The following is an 18,052-nucleotide window of genomic DNA, read 5'->3' as shown; positions in this document are numbered from 1 at the left end:
ATCCGTCTAGTCTGTCTCCAGACCCCGGCGTGCTTATCCGTTGAGGACGAAGGACGGTGGAGGTGGACAGAGAGAGCTGACGAGCGCGTGTACGTGTTCATGATGAGTAACCACAACGTAGTGTGGCGACAAGTCGACACGTGACGAGTGAGAATCCAGGTGGACGGGCGCGACGGTGGCGATGATGACGATCGCAGCGTGCTGGCGAGAGTGTCACAAGCAGCAAAGTCATTTATTGATTACGATCATCCCAGGGGCGAGGCGCAGCTGAGTAGACGGGCGCCCGAACTGATACGTACTCGAACATTTGGAGACAACACACGGCCTGCCCCATCGGCCGGCTCGAGGGCCAGGCCTCTGTTGCGCGTGTCGACCAGTCCTATCAAGTCACGCCCTTTGCTACGTACCACCAGTGTACCGCATGTGTTTCTGCTCTTTCCAGCGCCTGGCGCGTGGCGCGTGTGAGGATCGAAACAGTGAACAGGCACGGCGGGCCAGGACATGGGGCCAATGGGTGGATTTGTGGATCGGGTGGACCAGCCTACTGACGGACGTCCCCCATTGTCGAAATCGCAAGTTGAAAGCAAACAAAGAGACGGGGAAGAAGCAGAACGAAGCGAGGGCCGTTTCGAGCAAGCTGAGGCATTCCTGTGAACGACAGCGCAGGGCGTGGTGTGTGTAGCGGGTAGCGAGCACCACGTACCAAGTACCAAGTGCGATGTAGCAAGCACCATGGATCATGGACCATGTATCATGTACCATGTACCACAGACCAAGTACCACGTACCATGGACGTCATGCAGGACGGATGTGTGCTCGTGTAATTTCGCTGCTCAACAAAGTTGCGGTGCCTGATCCGGGCGTTTCGCATCTGCAACCCAGCGGCAGAAAGGGCTCTAGAAGAAAGTGCGGACAAAGAAACGCAGGCGTTCTCTTACACAACACCATCACCGTCCCTCCAACCCCCTCCCTAGTGCTCTGTACCTGTTCGGCTTCACAGTCAAGCGGCGCATGCACGCACGCAGACACCCACTCAACCGATGGCACAACGAGCCGGACTTCACTCGTTCGCCCGTCCATCGATTCCGCTTTTTCCCACGGCATCCCTACCTGCGCTTCGTACGAGCAGTACGCGCGCCATATCGCCTTCTGCCACACCCCCCCGTCCTCCAGCTCCCTCCACACCACCTCCAATAATTGTCCTTTCCTCGCTTCTCAGCGTTGGGCCCACCCCAGACCTTTCTCGCAATCCACCAAACCACCAAATCCAATCTAGGTAGGCTAGGGCTAAGGGGGAGAAAAAATTGAGCGATGGTCCAATCTCATGGTCCCCTTCGTCGCCGACCAGCCTGCCCTTCGAACCCTGCCTAGCCTTGCCCGGTGCGGTAGGTCGAGGACAGCAGTAGTTGTGAACTGCGCGTGCGTGCGTGAGACACAGAGAGAGGTGTGTGAGGAGCAGGCGTGGCCAGAGGACGTGTGCTTGGTGCGCGCCGCCGGGCTTCGAGGGCCAGGAGATGCAGCCTCGATTCCATCTGCCATCGCTTCGCATCACATCGCGTGCCGGCCGCCAGACGAAAGGCATCGCGCGCGGCGAAGCGGGCCCGGCCAATGCGACGGGGCGCGCGAGACACTGAGGCCGTGGCGGGCGGCGCCCCCTCGCCGAGTCGCTGGCCGCTGTCCCGTTTCTGGGTCTGGGCGGAGCCAGCTGGGACCGCTAGCCCGGCTGCTAGCAAGTGTCATCGCGCATCGTTCGCTCGTCGCCCAGCTCACATGCCACCACCTCTCCGCGACAAGTATAACCTCCTCCACCGACGAACCTGACTAGAACCTGACCTGAACGCTACGCCACACTCGCAGGACCACACCCTGCCCGGAACATGCGCGCCTGCATAAAAGACGCCCGCTGATGCTCGCCCGCACCCGTTTTCTTTCAACTGTTCGGTCTCGGCAATCGATCAGACCAGCCGGGGGGAAAGAGTGTATACATCGGATTTTTCTTAGATCCAGTCTCGCGCGCTCTTCACCTCCCCCATCCCGTCTTGTGCTTCTCCTTTGCTATTTTCCTCCCAATTCCTTCGTCACTCCTCCCCTCTCCCTCTTTCGTCTCTTTGTCCTCTTCCCTCCTGTCCCTCCCGACGGCCTCGTGCGTTCCTCCCCTCCGCCAAGCCTCATCCCGCCATAAGCAGATCGACTGTACCGCAAGAGCCGACTGCCCAACCTGGCCTCCGCATACGTCTTCACATCACTCGTTTGAGGGACCGCGTACGCGCTTGCTTGCTCGCCTGTGTTTTTGTGTGCTCGTGCGCGCGAAGAAGAGAAGCACACATAACGCAAAAGGGAGAGAGTGAGATAGAGAAGCGTGTGTGCGCGCGAGAGAGCGTGTGTGTGAGAACGCGTGAGAGAGAGAGAGAGAGAGAGAGAGAGTGTGTGTGTGTGTGTGTGTGTGTGAGAGAGAGAGAGAGAGAGAGAGAGACAGAGAGAGTGTGTGTGTGCGTGTGCGCGTGTGCGCGTGCTTGAGAGAGTGAGTGTGAGACTGAGAGCGTGAGTGTGTGTGCTCTTGCGCGTGCATGTGCTTCGAGATTGAGAAAGAGAGCGAGTCAGTGAGAGAAGAGTAGAGCGAGTAAGGGGAGAGTCGCAGAAGAGAGACCAGACCGAGTTCCAGAGTAGTAGAGCGGCTTGCGTGAAAGGTGGTAGGAAGGAAGCTTCACCACCGTCTTCCCGTTCCTCGCCCGCGATGCTGTTGTCCATCCTGGTCATTTCGTCACCATGGAACCATGAGAAGACGGTGTCAAAGATCCTGCATGTCCTCCAGTTCGCCTACCCGCTCGTCCTCCTCTTCTTCTTCATCCTCGCCTTCGCCGTTCAGAGCGTCTTGACCGCCTCCCCGAGCGACGACAGCGAGGAGCAGACGCCCAAGGTCCAGTTCGGTCCCGGTGGCAAGCCGCTGCCCATCCGCACAAACTCGTTCAAGCGGGCCGCGCCCACGGACTTCTCACGGTCGCGAAAGCTCATCTTCGAATGGCTCTCTGCCTTCGCCTGCCTCACCTGGGTCGCCAGCGCTGCCGTCGTCATCTTCCACGCCCTGTACGACCGCAAATCTGGATGGTGGGTGGGCCAAGCTCCTACGGTATGTATAACCTCCTCTCCCACTGCTACAAATCTTGCAAGAGCTAGGGCTTTGGGCACGAGAGATTGGGGGCGAGGCACTTTGGGATTCTCATTTTTCTTTTCCTTGTGGAATTTTTGGTTCTTTTTTTGGCTGATCTCGTACTACTGCCAGATCTACATTGTCGGTTCGTTCTTCGTCTACTCGTTGCTTCTCATCTCCCTCATCGACACGAAACCCTCGCCCACTTCAGCACAATTGGCAACATGGATCTTAGCCGTGGTCGCTGAAGCGGCCGTCTTCGCTCTGGACGTGGCTATCAAGAGGCGGGATCACAAGATTGATATCTGGGAAGGCCTGGACGTAGCGATCACGCTCGTGCGCTTCCTCGTCCTGTTCGCTCTCCTCGGCTTTTATTTGGTGTTCACCAAGCTCTCGCCACAGAATACAAACTACGACAGCGACGTTAGCGAGTCTTCGTCTTTGCTACCTAGGAATGATGCCTCTCAGGCTTCGCTCAATGGCATGGCCAACGGCACCTCTGGCTATGGTACGACGGGCGGCCGCAAGCACGGCCACGGAGGCCACCCACACCACGGCGGCGGGGACGAACCAGGCTGGGTCCGGCCGCAGAAGAATCCCTCGCGCAGCTGGTGGGAGTACTTGAAGCGCTACTCGATCCTGTTTCAATACCTATGGCCCTCCAAGGACCTCCGTCTTCAGCTCATGATGATCCTATGCGTATGCATTGTGATCGTGCAACGCGGCGTCAATGTTCTTGTACCCTACCAGGTCGGCGTTATCACAAATGAGCTGTCTGGAGATGACGGTCCGGTGCGCATGCCCTGGCTGTCCGTGTGCTTGTACATCGGATACCGACTGCTACAAGGTAACAACGGGCTGCTTGGCGCTTTGCGATCGACTGCTTGGATTCCCATCAGCCAATACTCGTACCGCGAGATCTCGGTCGCCTCGTTTGAACATGTGCACAGCCTGAGCCTGGATTTCCATCTCGGAAAGAAGACCGGCGAGGTGCTTTCGGCCATGAACAAGGGCTCGTCAATCAACACGTTTTTGGAGCAGGTCACCTTCAACGTGGTGCCCATGATGATTGACCTGGTCGTCGCCATTGTCTTCTTTTTGACCGCGTTCGATGCATACTATGCCCTGGTTATTACCGTTGTGACATTTTGGTACATTTATCTCACGATCCGGATGGCTACGTGGCGTGCCGACATCAGACGCGACATGGTCAACGCCGACAGAGAGGAGGATGCAGTCAAGTGAGTTGAAAGATCCATGCCTATATTTGCTCATGCTATCGTGGCTAACCGCATTAGGAACGACTCCATGGTCTCGTACGAGACGGTCAAGTACTTCAACGCAGAGAACTATGAGTTTGAACGCTACAAGCGCGCCGTGAAGAAGTACCAGGATGCCGAGTACAGGGTGCTCTACTCGCTGCAGATCATGAACGTGACTCAGAATATGGTCTTCATGCTCGGTCTTATGATCACCTGCTTTATTGCCGCGTACCAAGTAACCAGAGGTCAGATCAAGGTTGGAAAGTTCATGACGCTGCTCACGTACATGTCGCAACTGCAGCAGCCACTCAACTACTTTGGCACGTTCTATCGTATGATTCAGTCTGCCATGATCAGCTCGGAACGCATGCTGGAGCTGTTCAAGGAGAAGCCCACCGTGGTTGACAAGCCGGACGCAAAGGAGCTTCCAACCTGCGAGGGCGACGTGCGCTTCAACGACGTATACTTCGCATACGACCAGCGCAAGGAGGCCCTTAAAGGCCTGAACTTCCACTGCAAGCCTGGGACGACAACGGCCTTCGTGGGCGAGTCTGGTGGGGGCAAGTCCACTGTTTTCCGACTGCTCTTCCGATTTTACAACGTAAAGTCCGGCAGCATTCAGGTCGACGGACACGATGTGGGAGATATCACCATTGATTCGCTGCGCAGACACATTGGCGTCGTACCGCAGGACACTGTGCTGTTTAACGAAACGCTCATGTACAACCTGAAGTATGCGAAGCCTGACGCAACAGATGAGGAGGTGTACGACGCTTGCCGCGCGGCCAGCATACACGACCGCATCATGTCTTTCCCGGACGCATATGAGACCAAGGTGGGCGACAGGGGGCTGCGGCTATCCGGCGGAGAGAAGCAGCGCGTTGCGATTGCTAGGACGATCCTGAAAGGCCCCCGCATTATATTGCTGGATGAGGCGACGGCTGCTCTAGACACGGACACGGAGCAGCACATCCAAAACGCGCTAAAAACGCTGGGTCAGGGCCGGACGATGCTGGTGATCGCTCACCGGCTCAGCACTATCACTCAGGCAGACCAGATTCTGGTGCTGCAAGATGGCCGGGTCATCGAGCGGGGCACGCACGAGGAGTTGCTCGAGCTGAACGGCCGCTACAAGGTCATGTGGAAGAAGCAGATTCGCGCCGAGCGTGTCGCCCACGAGGCTAAGGAGTTGCAGATGAAGGCAGACAAGCTGCGTAGGGAGTTCAAATCTGGAGAGGTCAACGACAACAGCGAAGGTTCCTCGTCGTCAAGCTCGCCCAGCACCAGCGAAGGCGAGGGTAAGAGCAACAAGAAGCATACGGAGAAGTCTTCGAGGAAGCCGTCGCGCTCGACCCGCTCCACTAATAGTAGCTCTGCTGGCGCCGGGAATTCCTCATCCAAGACTGATAACGGCAACACGCTTCCAAACGGACACCCTTAACTCCACGTACCATGTGGAAAGCGGCCTTCTTATGCAAAGAGCCTTAATAATTTTTCCCCCGCCTCACGCGTGCGTCCTGCGTTATTTCCTGCTCACAACGCGCACACATCGTCAACCTCAAAACGTTAGTTTTGACTTGGTCGCCGCAGCGACTACACATCTTCTGGACGCTTTCATCGTCGATTTTTCCCTTGCCCTTCAACTTGATGTTGCATTTGACAAGTGCCGGCCTGCGGCGCGACATTGGATCTCACGAAGGGGCAAGTATCATTTTACCAACCAGCCTTCAAACCAGGCGGTCGATTAATTCTTTCCGGTGGAGAACTCTTTTCTTACGAGCCTACAAATTTTTCAAACCCCCCATCCCCATCCCCTCTTCTCCCCCCTAATGCTCCTTCAAAGTTGCTTTCGCTACATGACGGGTCACAACGGAGGAAAACACACGGGGGCCACAGCCCTCGAGATGGCAGAGTATCTGGAACAAAAGCATCATTGTTCGGTAACATATTCATTGGTATCGCTGTTTTCTTGTGGCCAGAAAACACAAATTGGGTGGCAGGAGCATTTCAAGTTTCATTTGGATCCAGTTCGTTTCTCACATTTTACGCTTTCACTTTTCCTTTGCTTTTTTTTTTTCGGAGGCTTTCTTGAATGAAATTAGTGTTGCTAGATTGGTCAGGCTGTAGGATGGATGGGAACTTTTCCGTCCTTTTTTTCTTCTCATTTTCCAAAAGGCTGAGCGTACAACACTCATCAGCTGGAGCTGCTCTTGCTACAAGAACAAGAGAAAAAGAGAAAGAGATGGGCTTCACGGCTCTTTCTGAATATCGCGATAGGTGGTTAGCGATTGGCATACATACAGGGGCGGACAAGACGACTCCTTTCTTGACGAGATCATGGCGGGCGGCTAATTTGCATTTTCTTTTTGCTGTCTGGTATTTTTTTTTTTCAAAATAAAACAGAGGGATTGAAATACACTGTTCTGCGTTTACCTCTTTTGCCCGGTCCAAGCAAGTGAGTTGGCAGCGCTGCGCTTTCTTCTTTCCTTCGCGCCAATCTTCTTGCACGTAGACGTGCTCTAGCGTCTCAACGCCTGCTTTCAAGCACCAAGCTGAGTTTTGTCCCCGGAAAGTGAAATCGTACGTGCGTGCGCATGTATGTCTCAGTCCGTCGGAGAAGTCTCCATGGCTGTCTATGTGGTCATGTGTGTATGGAGTATCCACGGCCCACAGACTCCGCTGACCCGGAGCTTCGCGCCCCTTTCGCCCCCGTTCGTCTTTTTAGAACTACCATCGCAATCGTCCCGTCTCCAGATCGCCCCGATCGATTACTGTGCTTCCTGCATGCATTTGCTTCTCCGCCCTTTCCCCGCTTGACACACATGGCATTGCACGTACATGTATGCACGTTATCTGCAAGGGATCTTTCTTCTGAGCGCCTCACTATATTTTTAAGCTTTCTAGCGTAAAAGATGGCTTTTTTTTTTTCCCCTTTGACCTGGAACAGAGCGTAAAATTTTTCTCTCGTCTCTCTCTTGTCTCTCGGGAGATGCCTTCCTCACCGACATTGTGCTTGCATGGACCTGCTCGTCGCCCTGGAAGCGTCAGGTCGGCATGAAAGTTGAGCCGTATAGGGGTTCACTTAACATACCTGCGATTCTCGATACATGCATCCCGAGCGCGGTGTCTTGGCACTACGATCCTTGGATCACACGAATATCACGTGCGGGAGGGGAATCACCAGCCACAGATCATCCTCACACTGAATCACTAGCGTCGTTTCTTCATGTGGCTTGTGAGTGCTTGTGTTTGTGTGTGGCCAGACCCGCGTCTTTGCTTTGGTGGCCGGATCGAATGAACACGCAAACCAGTCCTGGTGTCATCGGTACCCGCACAGGCTGCAGAAGGCCAGAAGATACAACGCGTACGAAAGAAGAGCTTGATGGCATTTGCTACGGCGCCCGCAACATAAAGTCACTTGGCAATCCTTTCCTGCTTCTGTTCCTCTTTCTTGCAATTATCTTTGCTCCACCATAACCCGCGAAGCTCGCTCTCTTGTTCGCTCACCCACCCCCCGTCCAGCCCACCTCTCAAATTGACGTCCGGTCCCGCGCCCACGACAATCGCACTCACGACAACCGCATTCCTCGACGCAGCTCCTGCATAGTCCGTCGCTGACAGCCCCCTTGTGCGCTCTCCTCTCCTCACTACCTCTCAGGTCTCGCGGCGCAGCTCAATCCTTGCACATCCTCGCCTCTCCCAGGTGACGGCTCGTTCTTTTGCAACCAACCCCATCGTCATGGCGGACATGCTCGGCGGCGGCGGTGCTGCAGGCGGGCTCGGAAACGGTGTCCCTCTTGAGCAGTGGTGGCTCGAGATGCCACCCGTGACGCGGTACTGGACAACGGCCTCGGTCATCTGCAGCGTGCTGGTGCAGTGTCATGTCATCTCGCCGTTCAACATGTTCTACAGCGTGCGCGCCGTCTTCAACAAGGGACAGGTAAGCCTCCCGTCTCCGCCGACCAATGTAGTCAAGATGGACTCGGCACGACCGCATACGTTCTCAGAGCAGCACCCTAACAGAATGACGTGCGTAGTACTGGCGCCTCATCTCGACCTTCATCTACTTCGGTCCCCTCTCCCTCGACCTCGTTTTCCACATCTTCTTCACGCAGCGGTACTCCCGTCTCCTTGAAGAGTCTTCGGGACGCTCCCCGGCCAAGTTCATGTACCTCCTCACATTCGCCTCCCTGTGCCTGCTCTGCCTCGCACCGCTCTTCTCCATCGCCTTCCTCGGCACCGCCCTCAGCAGCGTCCTCGTCTACATCTGGTCGCGTCGCAACCCGGACACCCAGCTCTCCTTTCTGGGACTGCTCGTCTTCAAAGCGCCCTGGCTGCCCTGGGTGCTCATGGCCTTCAGCTTTGCGGTGCACGGCACGGTGCCCAAGGATGAGATCTGTGGAGTCGTCGTTGGTCACTGCTGGTACTACTTCAACGACATTTACCCGCCCACCCACGGCGGCTCGCGACCCCTGGACCCACCGAGCTGGTGGATCAGACTGTGGGAACCCCAACAGGCCGACGCGTTGCTGGAAGCAGAAAACACTGGCGCGGCAGACGTTCAGGGCGACCTGGCTGCTGCCGCCGCCGCGCCTGTTCCGGCACCGCAGTGAGTCGGGCCTTGTGCATTGATTCTTGAGGTCATAAAAGAAAATTCGTGAGGGTAATTTTAGAAAAGCATAGCGCTGGAGTTGGGTTTGGAAAAACATGTACAGCACGTATGGCGACGCTACTTTGTGCGGATAGAAGCCGTGGTACGGTCACACGATACCCTTTGCATCAAATTCGCATGTAGCCCTGCTGGACCTGCCTACATGCAGGCGTTCTAGCAAATTTAGACATGTGACTAGCAGCCATTACAAATGCGGATTGAAATTTACGTGCAAAAGTCCTGAGAATCTCTGGAAACGTTGAGATGATCGAGCGCTCCTTTGTCTTTATTCTTCAATTCGTGGGCATCGTCAAGGGCTGCGGGGCCGACTATCTACAAGGCTCGATCCTTCCAGCTATACTTCCATATACCTATAACGCCGAAACAGCATTCATCAGACCAGCAATGTCAAAATGATATCAGGTTCTTTGGCTTCATGACGGCCTATTGTGGCGGCTTCTTGTTGGAGTCATAAATTTTGCCAGCGTCGCTCATGCCTGAGAAATACCTCTCAAACGTTCGACCCTCAAGATCGTGCTTGTCCCCCGACCAGGTCTTCTTGTCTATCCTTCGGAAATACACGCGCTTACCGAACTTCCACGTTTCGATGCCGGCAAAGAACAGGATGGTGGCTACGACGACGATTGCCCACTCCCACGTGATGCTCTCGTGCTTGAAGACGACTCTGTTCAAACCGGGAATGTATATGATGGGGAAGATGGTCACGAAGCCGGCGATGACGGACCAGAATAGGAACTTGTTGGCCCACACCTCGCGAATCCATTGCGTCAGATAATGCGGGGAGTCCGGTCTCATGCGGAAGAATGATCTCCGCATGTGCATCATCTCCCATGCCAAGAACAGAGAGAACCACGTCAGGCACGCGAAGGCGGTTGCACGGGCCCGGAAAACGGTGTCGCACTGCGACGAGTACGCGTCGTTGCAGCCGACGCCGAATCCATCGTCTCCCGGACCGTACACGACGAGGACGAAGGAAGAGAGACACAGAGCAGCGATCCAGACTCCATAAACGACCGTGTCGATCATGACCTCGATGGTGAAGACACCACGTTTCAGGTTGTGAGGCGGGCGCTGAAGAATGTCCGCAGAAGCGGGCTCGAAGCCGAGGCCCATATCGGGGAAAGAGGAAGTGACCATGATAATCCACATGATTTCGACTAAACAATCGATTGATTAGACACCATCGAGCACAGGCTTGGCGAGGTCTAAGTACTTACCCGGAGTGATGGGAAACACGGAGAAGTCGTCCGAATCCTTGAAGACGAGGCCAACTAGCAAAATGATAGCCTGAGCCACGTTCTGAGCGAGAAGATGCAGGATGAATTTCTTGATGTTGTCAAACATTCGACGACCCTCTTCGATGGCATTCAAGATGGAGGCAAAATTGTCGTCCGTGAGCACGATGTCAGACGCGTCTTTGGCGACGTCAGAGCCGGACTGGCCCATAGCGATACCAACATCGGCACGCTTTAGCGAGGGGGAATCATTTACACCATCGCCCGTCATGGCAGCGAAAGCCTTTCGTCGATGCAAAGCGTCAATCATGCGAACCTTGGTGTTTGGTGCGCACCGAGCGATGACCAAGGGCAAGACTGGGAGTGCGTCAATTTCGTCATCTGAGAGTTTGTCGAACTGCGATGCTGTCATGACCATGGCATCTTGCATTTCCTTGCCATAATCTTTCATACGAGCTGGCAGGATACCCACTTCCTTTGCAATGGCGGCTGCGGTGCCGGGGTGATCGCCGGTCAACATGTGGACGATGATACCCGCGTTCTGGCAACTTTTGACTGAGCGAGCCGACTCCAAACGTGGAGGATCGTAGAGGCCGATTAATCCGCGGAATGTTAAGTTTTTCTCGATCTCGCCCCGGTCTATTTCGCTCTCGCTTGAGTATTCACCTTCAAAATGACGACTCGCCAGTGCTAGAACTCGAAGTCCCTGTGAGGCCATGGCTTCCATGTTCTCCAAGATGTCCTTCTCGATCTCTTCGTTTATAGGAACTGCATCCTGGCCAGCTTTAAGGTGAATCATCGAGCAAGCTGCAACAATACGCTCAACAGCACCTTTGGTAAAAACAAAATCTTTTTCTGTCTCTAGATTCTTGAAGAGTACCGACATGCGTTTCACATCACTGTCAAAAGGGTATTCAGCAATCTGCTTCCATGTTGGGTTCTGCCCAGTGGTCCATCGAGGACGACCCCAACCAAATCGAGAAGCAAAAACCTGAATGGCAATTTCGGTAGGGTCACCTCGAGCGTGATAGTTGCCATCTTCACCTTTATGGATGTTGGCAAGGTTGGCGAGGGCGGCAACATAAAGGAAATCTTTCAGATACTGGTTATCGTTTAGCATCTCGTCAGTATCCTGGCCTTCACCCTTCTCAGAAAAAGCACTCTTTTTGACCTTAGTCGGAGGAAGTGCATCGAATGTGACGCCGCCCTTGGTAGGATTGAATGGCTCATCAATGTCGCCAACAGAGTATGTGCCCTTTGCTGGGATCCAAGCTTTCTTTGCCACCATTTTACCCTGAGTAATTGTTCCAGTCTTGTCGCTACAGATATCTAGATTAAGTTTCAGTTGGAAAAATGGCTGTTTTTGATACACACGAATACTAACCGGTGACAGCTCCAAGGGCTTCAAGAGCCTTCATATTACGGACAATGACATTCCTCTCCACCATTCGCTTCGTACCCGCAGCCATAGTAATCGTAAGCACGACAATCAGAGAAGCCGGAATCATGGAGAGTCCTGTTCCAACTGCATAAATTATGACTTCCGTGTTATTTGAGAAACGATTCGCGGCGAGCACAATGATTGCGCACACGACGGCGATGCCAAAAAGTAGACAAGCTAGTCGAGAAAGCTTTTTCTGCAGCGGAGTGCCGACATTGACGCCAAGGAAGCGACCGAACGCATCCCACGCTGTCAGACCCCAAGCCTGAGCATAGCTGCGAGGACTAGCGTAGCCCTTCGAGTTTCGGCGGACAGGTCGAACGCGTGATTCAGATCCGCGCAACGCTGCAGCAATAGATCCGATCTCCGTGAACATACCAGTAGCAAAAACAACGCCTCGAGCACGGCCTTTCGTTACAGTCGAAGAGGCGTAGGCAACATTTAGGCGATCGCCTGGTCCTGTGTCTTCATCGAAAATCTCCTCTGCTTCTTTGCGAACGGGAAGAGATTCTCCAGTAAGGAGAGCCTCGTCTGTCTCAAAATTGAGTGCTTCGAACAGTCTCAAGTCCTAAAAAATAGTATCAGCATGGCCACGGCATTCGACGCAGTAAAGAGGTACGGTACTTACCGCTGGCACAGTATCACCGGTTTTCAGGACTATCACATCTCCAGGAACGACTTCCATGTTAGAAATTGTTATCTCGTTGCCATCTCGAATCACGACTGCAGTGGGCGAGGCAAGGTTACGCAGGGAGTCCATGGTCTTCTCCGCTTGACATTCTTGACCAAATCCGATGACAATATTCAAAATGATGACAGCTGTGACAACGCCGCCTTCAATCTATGGTAATGTTATTGAAATATCTCGTAAAATAGCCAGAAGCCGTAACTTACATAGGAGCCAATGCCGTAGGAAACGGCCATTGCCAATATCAAGACGAGGATCATGGCATTGGCAATCTGACGGATCAAGATCTTTGTGGCATTCACACCGCCGGCGTCACCGATTTGGTTGTTGCCGTACTCGGCGTGCCGCTTTTTCGCTTCGACTGTGGTGAGACCGTCATCCGTGGTCGTGTGGAGCTCGGATATAACCTGATCTGCGGAGAGTGCATGAGCAGGTTTGCTTAACGGTTTGTTCGACTGGCCGGAGACATGATTCTTGAGGACCAATTGGATGTCTGACTTTTTACCCATGGTGGACACTAGAAGTGAGGGGTGAATCAAATGTATGTTGACGTATATTTGGGTATCACTTGTTTGAAACGAGTGGAAGGAGCTGTTTCTTCAAAACGTCCCGGCCCTTGGGTCCAAAGACAGTGGGGGCGGGCATGGCGATTCTTAAGTACTCTTGACATTCGCCTCCGGTCACCTCAGTATCTTTATCGAAGCGGAGGATTTCTGGAAGGCTTCTTTGGCTAGGTGACGCGAGCCAAGTATGCTCGTACTGGTCGCCACGAACAACGGTAGACGCTAGGGCCTTGGCGGTTCGCGAGAGCGAAGATGAAATGAGAGACGCTACACTGCTGAGAACGCATTGAGGCGTCGAGTACGTGCGATGATCCCTGCTACCCAGTTACGTAGGTATCAGGAGTGCAAATAGCTTTGAGCTTTGCGAGTTCTCTTTGAACCAAATGTATGCGACATATGGGTGCAATGTCCAGTCCTTCCGTGGTGTAGAATGGAGCGCAGACATTGCCAAGCCTGCGGTATGCTTGAAATGGTGGATCCCGCCCTCTTGGCCTCTCAGCGGAGGGCAATGGAGCTCATTGATTGGGTCCGAGAGAGCAGCGCCAAGACCTAGGAGCGGAATGTTGGCTTGGGAGTTGCGGGTTGCGCTGTTTCTGCACAAGGCAGGTGGACGAACATGGCATGCATTGCGTGCTTTGTCCGACGTGAGCCGAACGCAACATATTAGTCGAGTTCGGGTGTAGGAAGCATATTTCTATGTCGTTGATGCCAAGCTTGAGTCTCTCCGTTCCCCCAGAGAAAGACGGAACAAATACCGTCCCCGTGTCGACTTCCCCTCACGGGGCAGAGGACTAGGCATTACTGAAAAAGGTAATCCGGCTGCCCGATGGTCGTCACGGCTGTAGCAGTATGTTCTACAGGATTTGTACTTAAGTGGGCTAATTTCCAAGTATGCTTGCCAAGTGGTATGAACTTTCATCATCTCAATTATATAAAAAATCACCCAAAGCAAAGGCAATGCGTGCTGCAAGATACTACGGGAAGGAAGATATTCGTATCGAACAAGTGCCCGAACCAGAACTCAAAAAGGGCGAGATCAAGCTCGCACCGGCGTATGTGGGTATCTGCGGAACGGATCGTAAGCCCTCTTGAAAGCTCCAAAGACCCGGCTTCTAGAGTCCTGACAGAACCATCGCAGTTCATGAGTATCTTGGAGGGTAAAATGGGAAACGCCCAGATTAACAGCCATCTATCAGCCGTCTAACTTCTCATCAGTCCCAACTTTGCGCCTGTGACGCCACATCCAATCACGAAAGATACTATACCGGTAACGTTTGGGCACGAACTGAGCGGCGTCGTCAAAGATCCTGGAGATAGCGAATTCAACGAGGGCGATAAGATTGTCGTGCGCCCCTCACTATTTTGCTCATCTTGCGCTGCATGCTCTGCCCATGCCGAGAATGTGTGTCACAGTGCGGGCTTTATTGGACTTAGCGGAGGAGGTGGCGGTCTCGCTGATTATTTGACCGTGCCCGCAAGCTATGCGCTGAAGCTACCTGACAATGTGCCTCTAGATGTTGGTGCTTTAGTTGAACCGCTCGCCGTGGCATGGCACGCGACAGCGGCAGCTCCGTTGAATGTTGATGATACGGCACTGATAATGGGAGGTGGTCCCATTGGCCTCGCTGTGGTTCAATGCCTTCGAGCGCAGGGTCTGAAGAACATAATTGTTGCCGAAATAGCATCGCGTCGCCAGGAATTCGCAAAGAGTTTTGGAGCTGCACACGTTATAAACCCTATATCTGACAATGTGGTTGAAATTTCTAGGAAGCTCAGCAACGGAACCGGTCCTGACGTAGTTTTTGATTGTGCCGGAGTGCCTGCTAGCTTGAAAACGTCATGCAATGCAGTCAAGGCACGAGGCACCGTCGTAAACGTGGCAATTTGGGAGAAGGAAGTTCCGTTCAATCCGTGCTGGCTAGTATTCAAAGAGGCTAGTTACACTGGCGTACTTGGCTATCAGCACCAAGATTGGATAGCCGTACTAGAACATCTCAGAGATGGTGAGTTGTTCTTTCTTCCAACGATTTGAGCGGTTGAGTATCTAATTCGGGACACAAGGGTCTCTAAGACCGGAAAACATGATCACCAGCAAGATTAGCCTCGAAGATCTCATTCCAAAGGGCTTTATGCCGCTGATCAACGAGAAAGAGTCGCACGTCAAGATTCTCGTAGACATCCAGGGTCGTGACACTTAAAAGAAATTGCCCGAGCTTCTGGGATTAGGCCCCCCTAATGCGTGCCTGATGAGCCGTTTCTGAGACTCTGACAGCGGCGCAGCGGGATACCGAATGCTGACGCTTGCGACAAGATAGCCTCTTATAGATGGATCTTTGAACGTGCACATGCCTAGCCCTGCACGTTCCTCGTGCCACGTAGCAGGCGTGGGTCCAGGATGCGAAAATATAACTTCCTTACCACAAATGCTTGTGATGGACTTTTCCCAGCCACAAAGTGCCTCAACAAGTGTAATCTCAAGTGTACAATGTAAATCGTAGTCTGAACGCGTGAAAACAGGATGCTGTTTCTCGACCAATTCAAAGTGAAGTTCTCGCGTACCCTCCCGGGTTTCATGGCCTGCGCCTTCAAACTTGATTTTGCTTTTGGGTTTGAGACCTCGAGGTATGGGAACTTCCATTATGCACTCTTCTTGTGTTATGATGCCCGTTTGGGGATTGTACTTGTCCCGTTTTACTCGAAATTTCTTTTTGACACCGTAAAACATGTCTTCAAGAGATACACTGATCTGGCGAACGTCTGGCTCAATTGGTAGGCTCTCATGCAATTGACGCGGGCTGATATAAGGCTTAGGATTAGGGGAGGCTTCATTCTGGGCTCGAGAGTTGCCACGAGATCGTCCTTGATTTAGGGGTGGTTGGACAGAAGGGCCAAACAGAGGAAAGTCCGCTATGCCAGGGTCTTCTTCCCTAAAGAAGTCGCCGAAGGTGTCCATGGGATTCTCAAAATGAAATTTTGGCACAATCCTCCCAGTGCGTGCGCTTCTATGATCACGTTTCCCGCTCTCCAGAACAGTTGGCAAAGATGTGCGCGGATCTGGACCGTACATGTTCGTTGCACCATGCGGATACCCGTAGTCCCAGTATGTATCCACGTGAGGATCATAGGGAGAAAAAGGAGCTGATCTAGGAGAGCGCGATAGTGATGGACGAGATTTCATAGATGATGCTCTTCTGAGACCTTCAGGCAGTGCAGGTGGTAACATATCTGGTTTATATCCAGGATCAAATGCTGTGCCCTCAACAAATGAGCGTGGACGTTCTGCATTTTGCGATGTCGAGGATCGTGGTCGACGACTTCCGGAATCCCCAAATAGGCTATTGGTACGGCCAAGATCTACGCTTTTGTGCTTACCACTTGACGTCCATTTGCCGCTTTCCGGTTTTGCGGCATCAGACGTGCTGGTTGCTCCTTCTGAATATTTCTCCTGAAGCTTTCTGTTGAGTCGAGCAATTTCGTCTTCGAGTTCCTGTAAAGACTTAGACAATGGACGATCAGCATGACTGTCGCGCTTCTGAAGTGAAGAGGTTTGATTGACCTCGGTGTCCTGCACTGCTTTATTTGCCGCGCCATCGACATCGTTAACTCCGGCAGCCGTTTTGAGCGGCGAAGCGGAGGATGCAGCAACCTTGCTCGATGATGGTTCAAATTGCTTCGGATCTGTAGCTTGCCTAATTACCACCTGGGGGGGTGTTTGTGGATGACTCGTCCTCTTGGGATGCGTCTGCTCAACCTTGGCGGGGTCGATGACTGAGGAGTCTTCTTTATGTACGTAGTGCACATGTTCGACATTGTACTTGACTTCATCCTCACCATCGGTGTCATCGACGTCTTCCACTGTTGGCTGATAAGGACTAATTGGGGCCGAGGTAGTTTCTTTTCCCTTCTCTGCGGGCTGCAGACGAGAAGATGCCTCGGGGGAGGAGGAAAGTGCTCGCGGCGCTTTGGGTGCTTTGGGTGCTAGTCGTGTCCAGTCCTCCCTGTTGGTAATATAGTCGGACAATCTTTGGAAGGCATGGGCATGCTTTTTAAGATTCGAAAATATGTTCTGATTTCTTGACTTCTCCTCCGCCCCAGACCTTGGGCTTCGGCTTGGCCTACGGTCTCTATTTGGATGAATCAAATGTTGCAAGGCTTCAAGATTATCTTCCGCCAACCTCGATAGGTCAAGGATATCCCTGGAAATTCGTGATGCATCACTTCTTCTGCGAAAATCTGGTTGCAGAATAGCGACCTGAAGGCTGCTCGTAGCGTCGAGTAATAATTGCACTGTAAACGCATGAGCCGAAGTGTTGGGGGCCAGAGACGATTACTAAAAATAGACTCGGGGGAGAAACAAAGTTTCTTAGCGCACGTGCAAAAAAGGCAAGATAGGGGAAAGCTGTTGTTGAGAAGAGAGAGTGAAAGTGGAAAATAGCTTGAATATGGTTCGGTGTTCATCAGCTTTCAAAGAACGCATGGGATAGCTGCAAGTCGTGACCGCGCAGCGGCATCGAGCACATCTGAGGATGAAGTCTGCGCCAGACGAATCCAAGGTGTGGCATCGTCCAGCACATGATGAGACAGGGCGAGAAGGTGTGTACAAAGCACAAAATATAAGTGAGAAGAAGAGTACGTACGCTGCTCTGAGGTTTTGGATCCTCTCTCGAACTGGATAAGCAAAGAGCGCGAGATGGCCTTCAAGGCATCGAGCTCTGCTTGCAACGCCGCCATGGTATAACAGCTTCGCTAGAGCAAGCAGAACTGAAAGAAGAGGAAATTCCAGAACCAAAATAGCTTGTAGGAATCAAATCGTTCATTTCGAACCAAGCCGGAAGGCAGCCACAAATAAGGGGAGAGGAGTCAAACGAGCGAAAGAAAGGGACAACGATAGAACGAAAACGTCCGACCAGGCAGAAGCAAGCAGGCCTTGGGTCTGGTATGCTTGAGACCATGCACGAGGGCGTGCGAACTAGGGCGTGCGAGAGCGGGTGAGGGCGCGGAGGGAGCAGTGTGGGTGCCGGTGCGAGTGCGAGTGCGAGTGCG

General features: G+C 53.2%; 5 protein-coding genes across 5 annotated transcripts; 3 read left to right on the top strand and 2 right to left on the bottom strand.

The window, feature by feature from the left end:
- Nucleotides 1-2,449: 2,449 nt before the first annotated feature.
- PV09_07760 (uncharacterized protein) lies at nt 2,450-6,828 on the top strand. Its single transcript, XM_016361570.1, has 3 exons — nt 2,450-3,127; nt 3,281-4,389; nt 4,447-6,828. The coding sequence occupies exons 1-3, from the start codon at nt 2,735-2,737 to the stop codon at nt 5,849-5,851; spliced, it is 2,907 nt and encodes a 968-aa protein (XP_016210649.1). The 5' UTR covers nt 2,450-2,734; the 3' UTR covers nt 5,852-6,828.
- An 874-nt stretch (nt 6,829-7,702) lies between these two features.
- Nucleotides 7,703-9,344, top strand: PV09_07759 (uncharacterized protein). Its single transcript, XM_016361569.1, has 2 exons — nt 7,703-8,350; nt 8,448-9,344. Exons 1-2 carry the CDS (start codon nt 8,150-8,152, stop codon nt 9,021-9,023), a joined length of 777 nt encoding a protein of 258 aa, XP_016210648.1. The 5' UTR covers nt 7,703-8,149; the 3' UTR covers nt 9,024-9,344.
- A 161-nt stretch (nt 9,345-9,505) lies between these two features.
- PV09_07758 (potassium/sodium efflux P-type ATPase, fungal-type) lies at nt 9,506-12,955 on the bottom strand (the record flags this gene model as incomplete). Its single annotated transcript, XM_016361568.1, has 5 exons — nt 9,506-10,239; nt 10,300-11,646; nt 11,702-12,326; nt 12,387-12,599; nt 12,653-12,955. The coding sequence occupies 5 exons, from the start codon at nt 12,953-12,955 to the stop codon at nt 9,506-9,508; spliced, it is 3,222 nt and encodes a 1,073-aa protein (XP_016210647.1).
- A 1,011-nt stretch (nt 12,956-13,966) lies between these two features.
- Nucleotides 13,967-15,326, top strand: PV09_07757 (chlorophyll synthesis pathway protein BchC; the record flags this gene model as incomplete). The annotated part of the gene is made up of 4 exons (XM_016361567.1): nt 13,967-14,087; nt 14,148-14,166; nt 14,225-15,012; nt 15,071-15,326. The coding sequence occupies 4 exons, from the start codon at nt 13,967-13,969 to the stop codon at nt 15,205-15,207; spliced, it is 1,065 nt and encodes a 354-aa protein (XP_016210646.1). The 3' UTR covers nt 15,208-15,326.
- On the bottom strand, nt 15,232-17,740 carry PV09_07756 (uncharacterized protein; the record flags this gene model as incomplete). The annotated part of the gene is made up of 3 exons (XM_016361566.1): nt 15,232-15,241; nt 15,298-17,296; nt 17,647-17,740. The coding sequence occupies 3 exons, from the start codon at nt 17,738-17,740 to the stop codon at nt 15,232-15,234; spliced, it is 2,103 nt and encodes a 700-aa protein (XP_016210645.1).
- Between the last annotated feature and the right edge of the window lie 312 nt (nt 17,741-18,052).

This window comes from Verruconis gallopava (genome assembly GCF_000836295.1).
Source record: "Verruconis gallopava strain CBS 43764 unplaced genomic scaffold supercont1.32, whole genome shotgun sequence".
Lineage (NCBI taxonomy): Eukaryota > Fungi > Ascomycota > Dothideomycetes > Venturiales > Sympoventuriaceae > Verruconis > Verruconis gallopava.
The sequence above is the reverse complement of the archived record's forward strand: the minus strand, read 5'-3'. Positions and strand labels throughout refer to the sequence as shown.

Bases quoted from the DNA above. Each gene is read 5' to 3' on its own strand.
- PV09_07760 (XM_016361570.1), top strand. From the start codon at position 2,735: ATGCTGTTGTCCATCCTGGTCATTTCGTCACCATGGAACCATGAGAAG. The intron at 3,128-3,280 runs GTATGTATAACC...TACTACTGCCAG, and splicing joins GGGTGGGCCAAGCTCCTACG to ATCTACATTGTCGGTTCGTT. The intron at 4,390-4,446 runs GTGAGTTGAAAG...TAACCGCATTAG, and splicing joins AGAGAGGAGGATGCAGTCAA to GAACGACTCCATGGTCTCGT.
- PV09_07759 (XM_016361569.1), top strand. From the start codon at position 8,150: ATGGCGGACATGCTCGGCGGCGGCGGTGCTGCAGGCGGGCTCGGAAAC. The intron at 8,351-8,447 runs GTAAGCCTCCCG...TGACGTGCGTAG, and splicing joins CCGTCTTCAACAAGGGACAG to TACTGGCGCCTCATCTCGAC.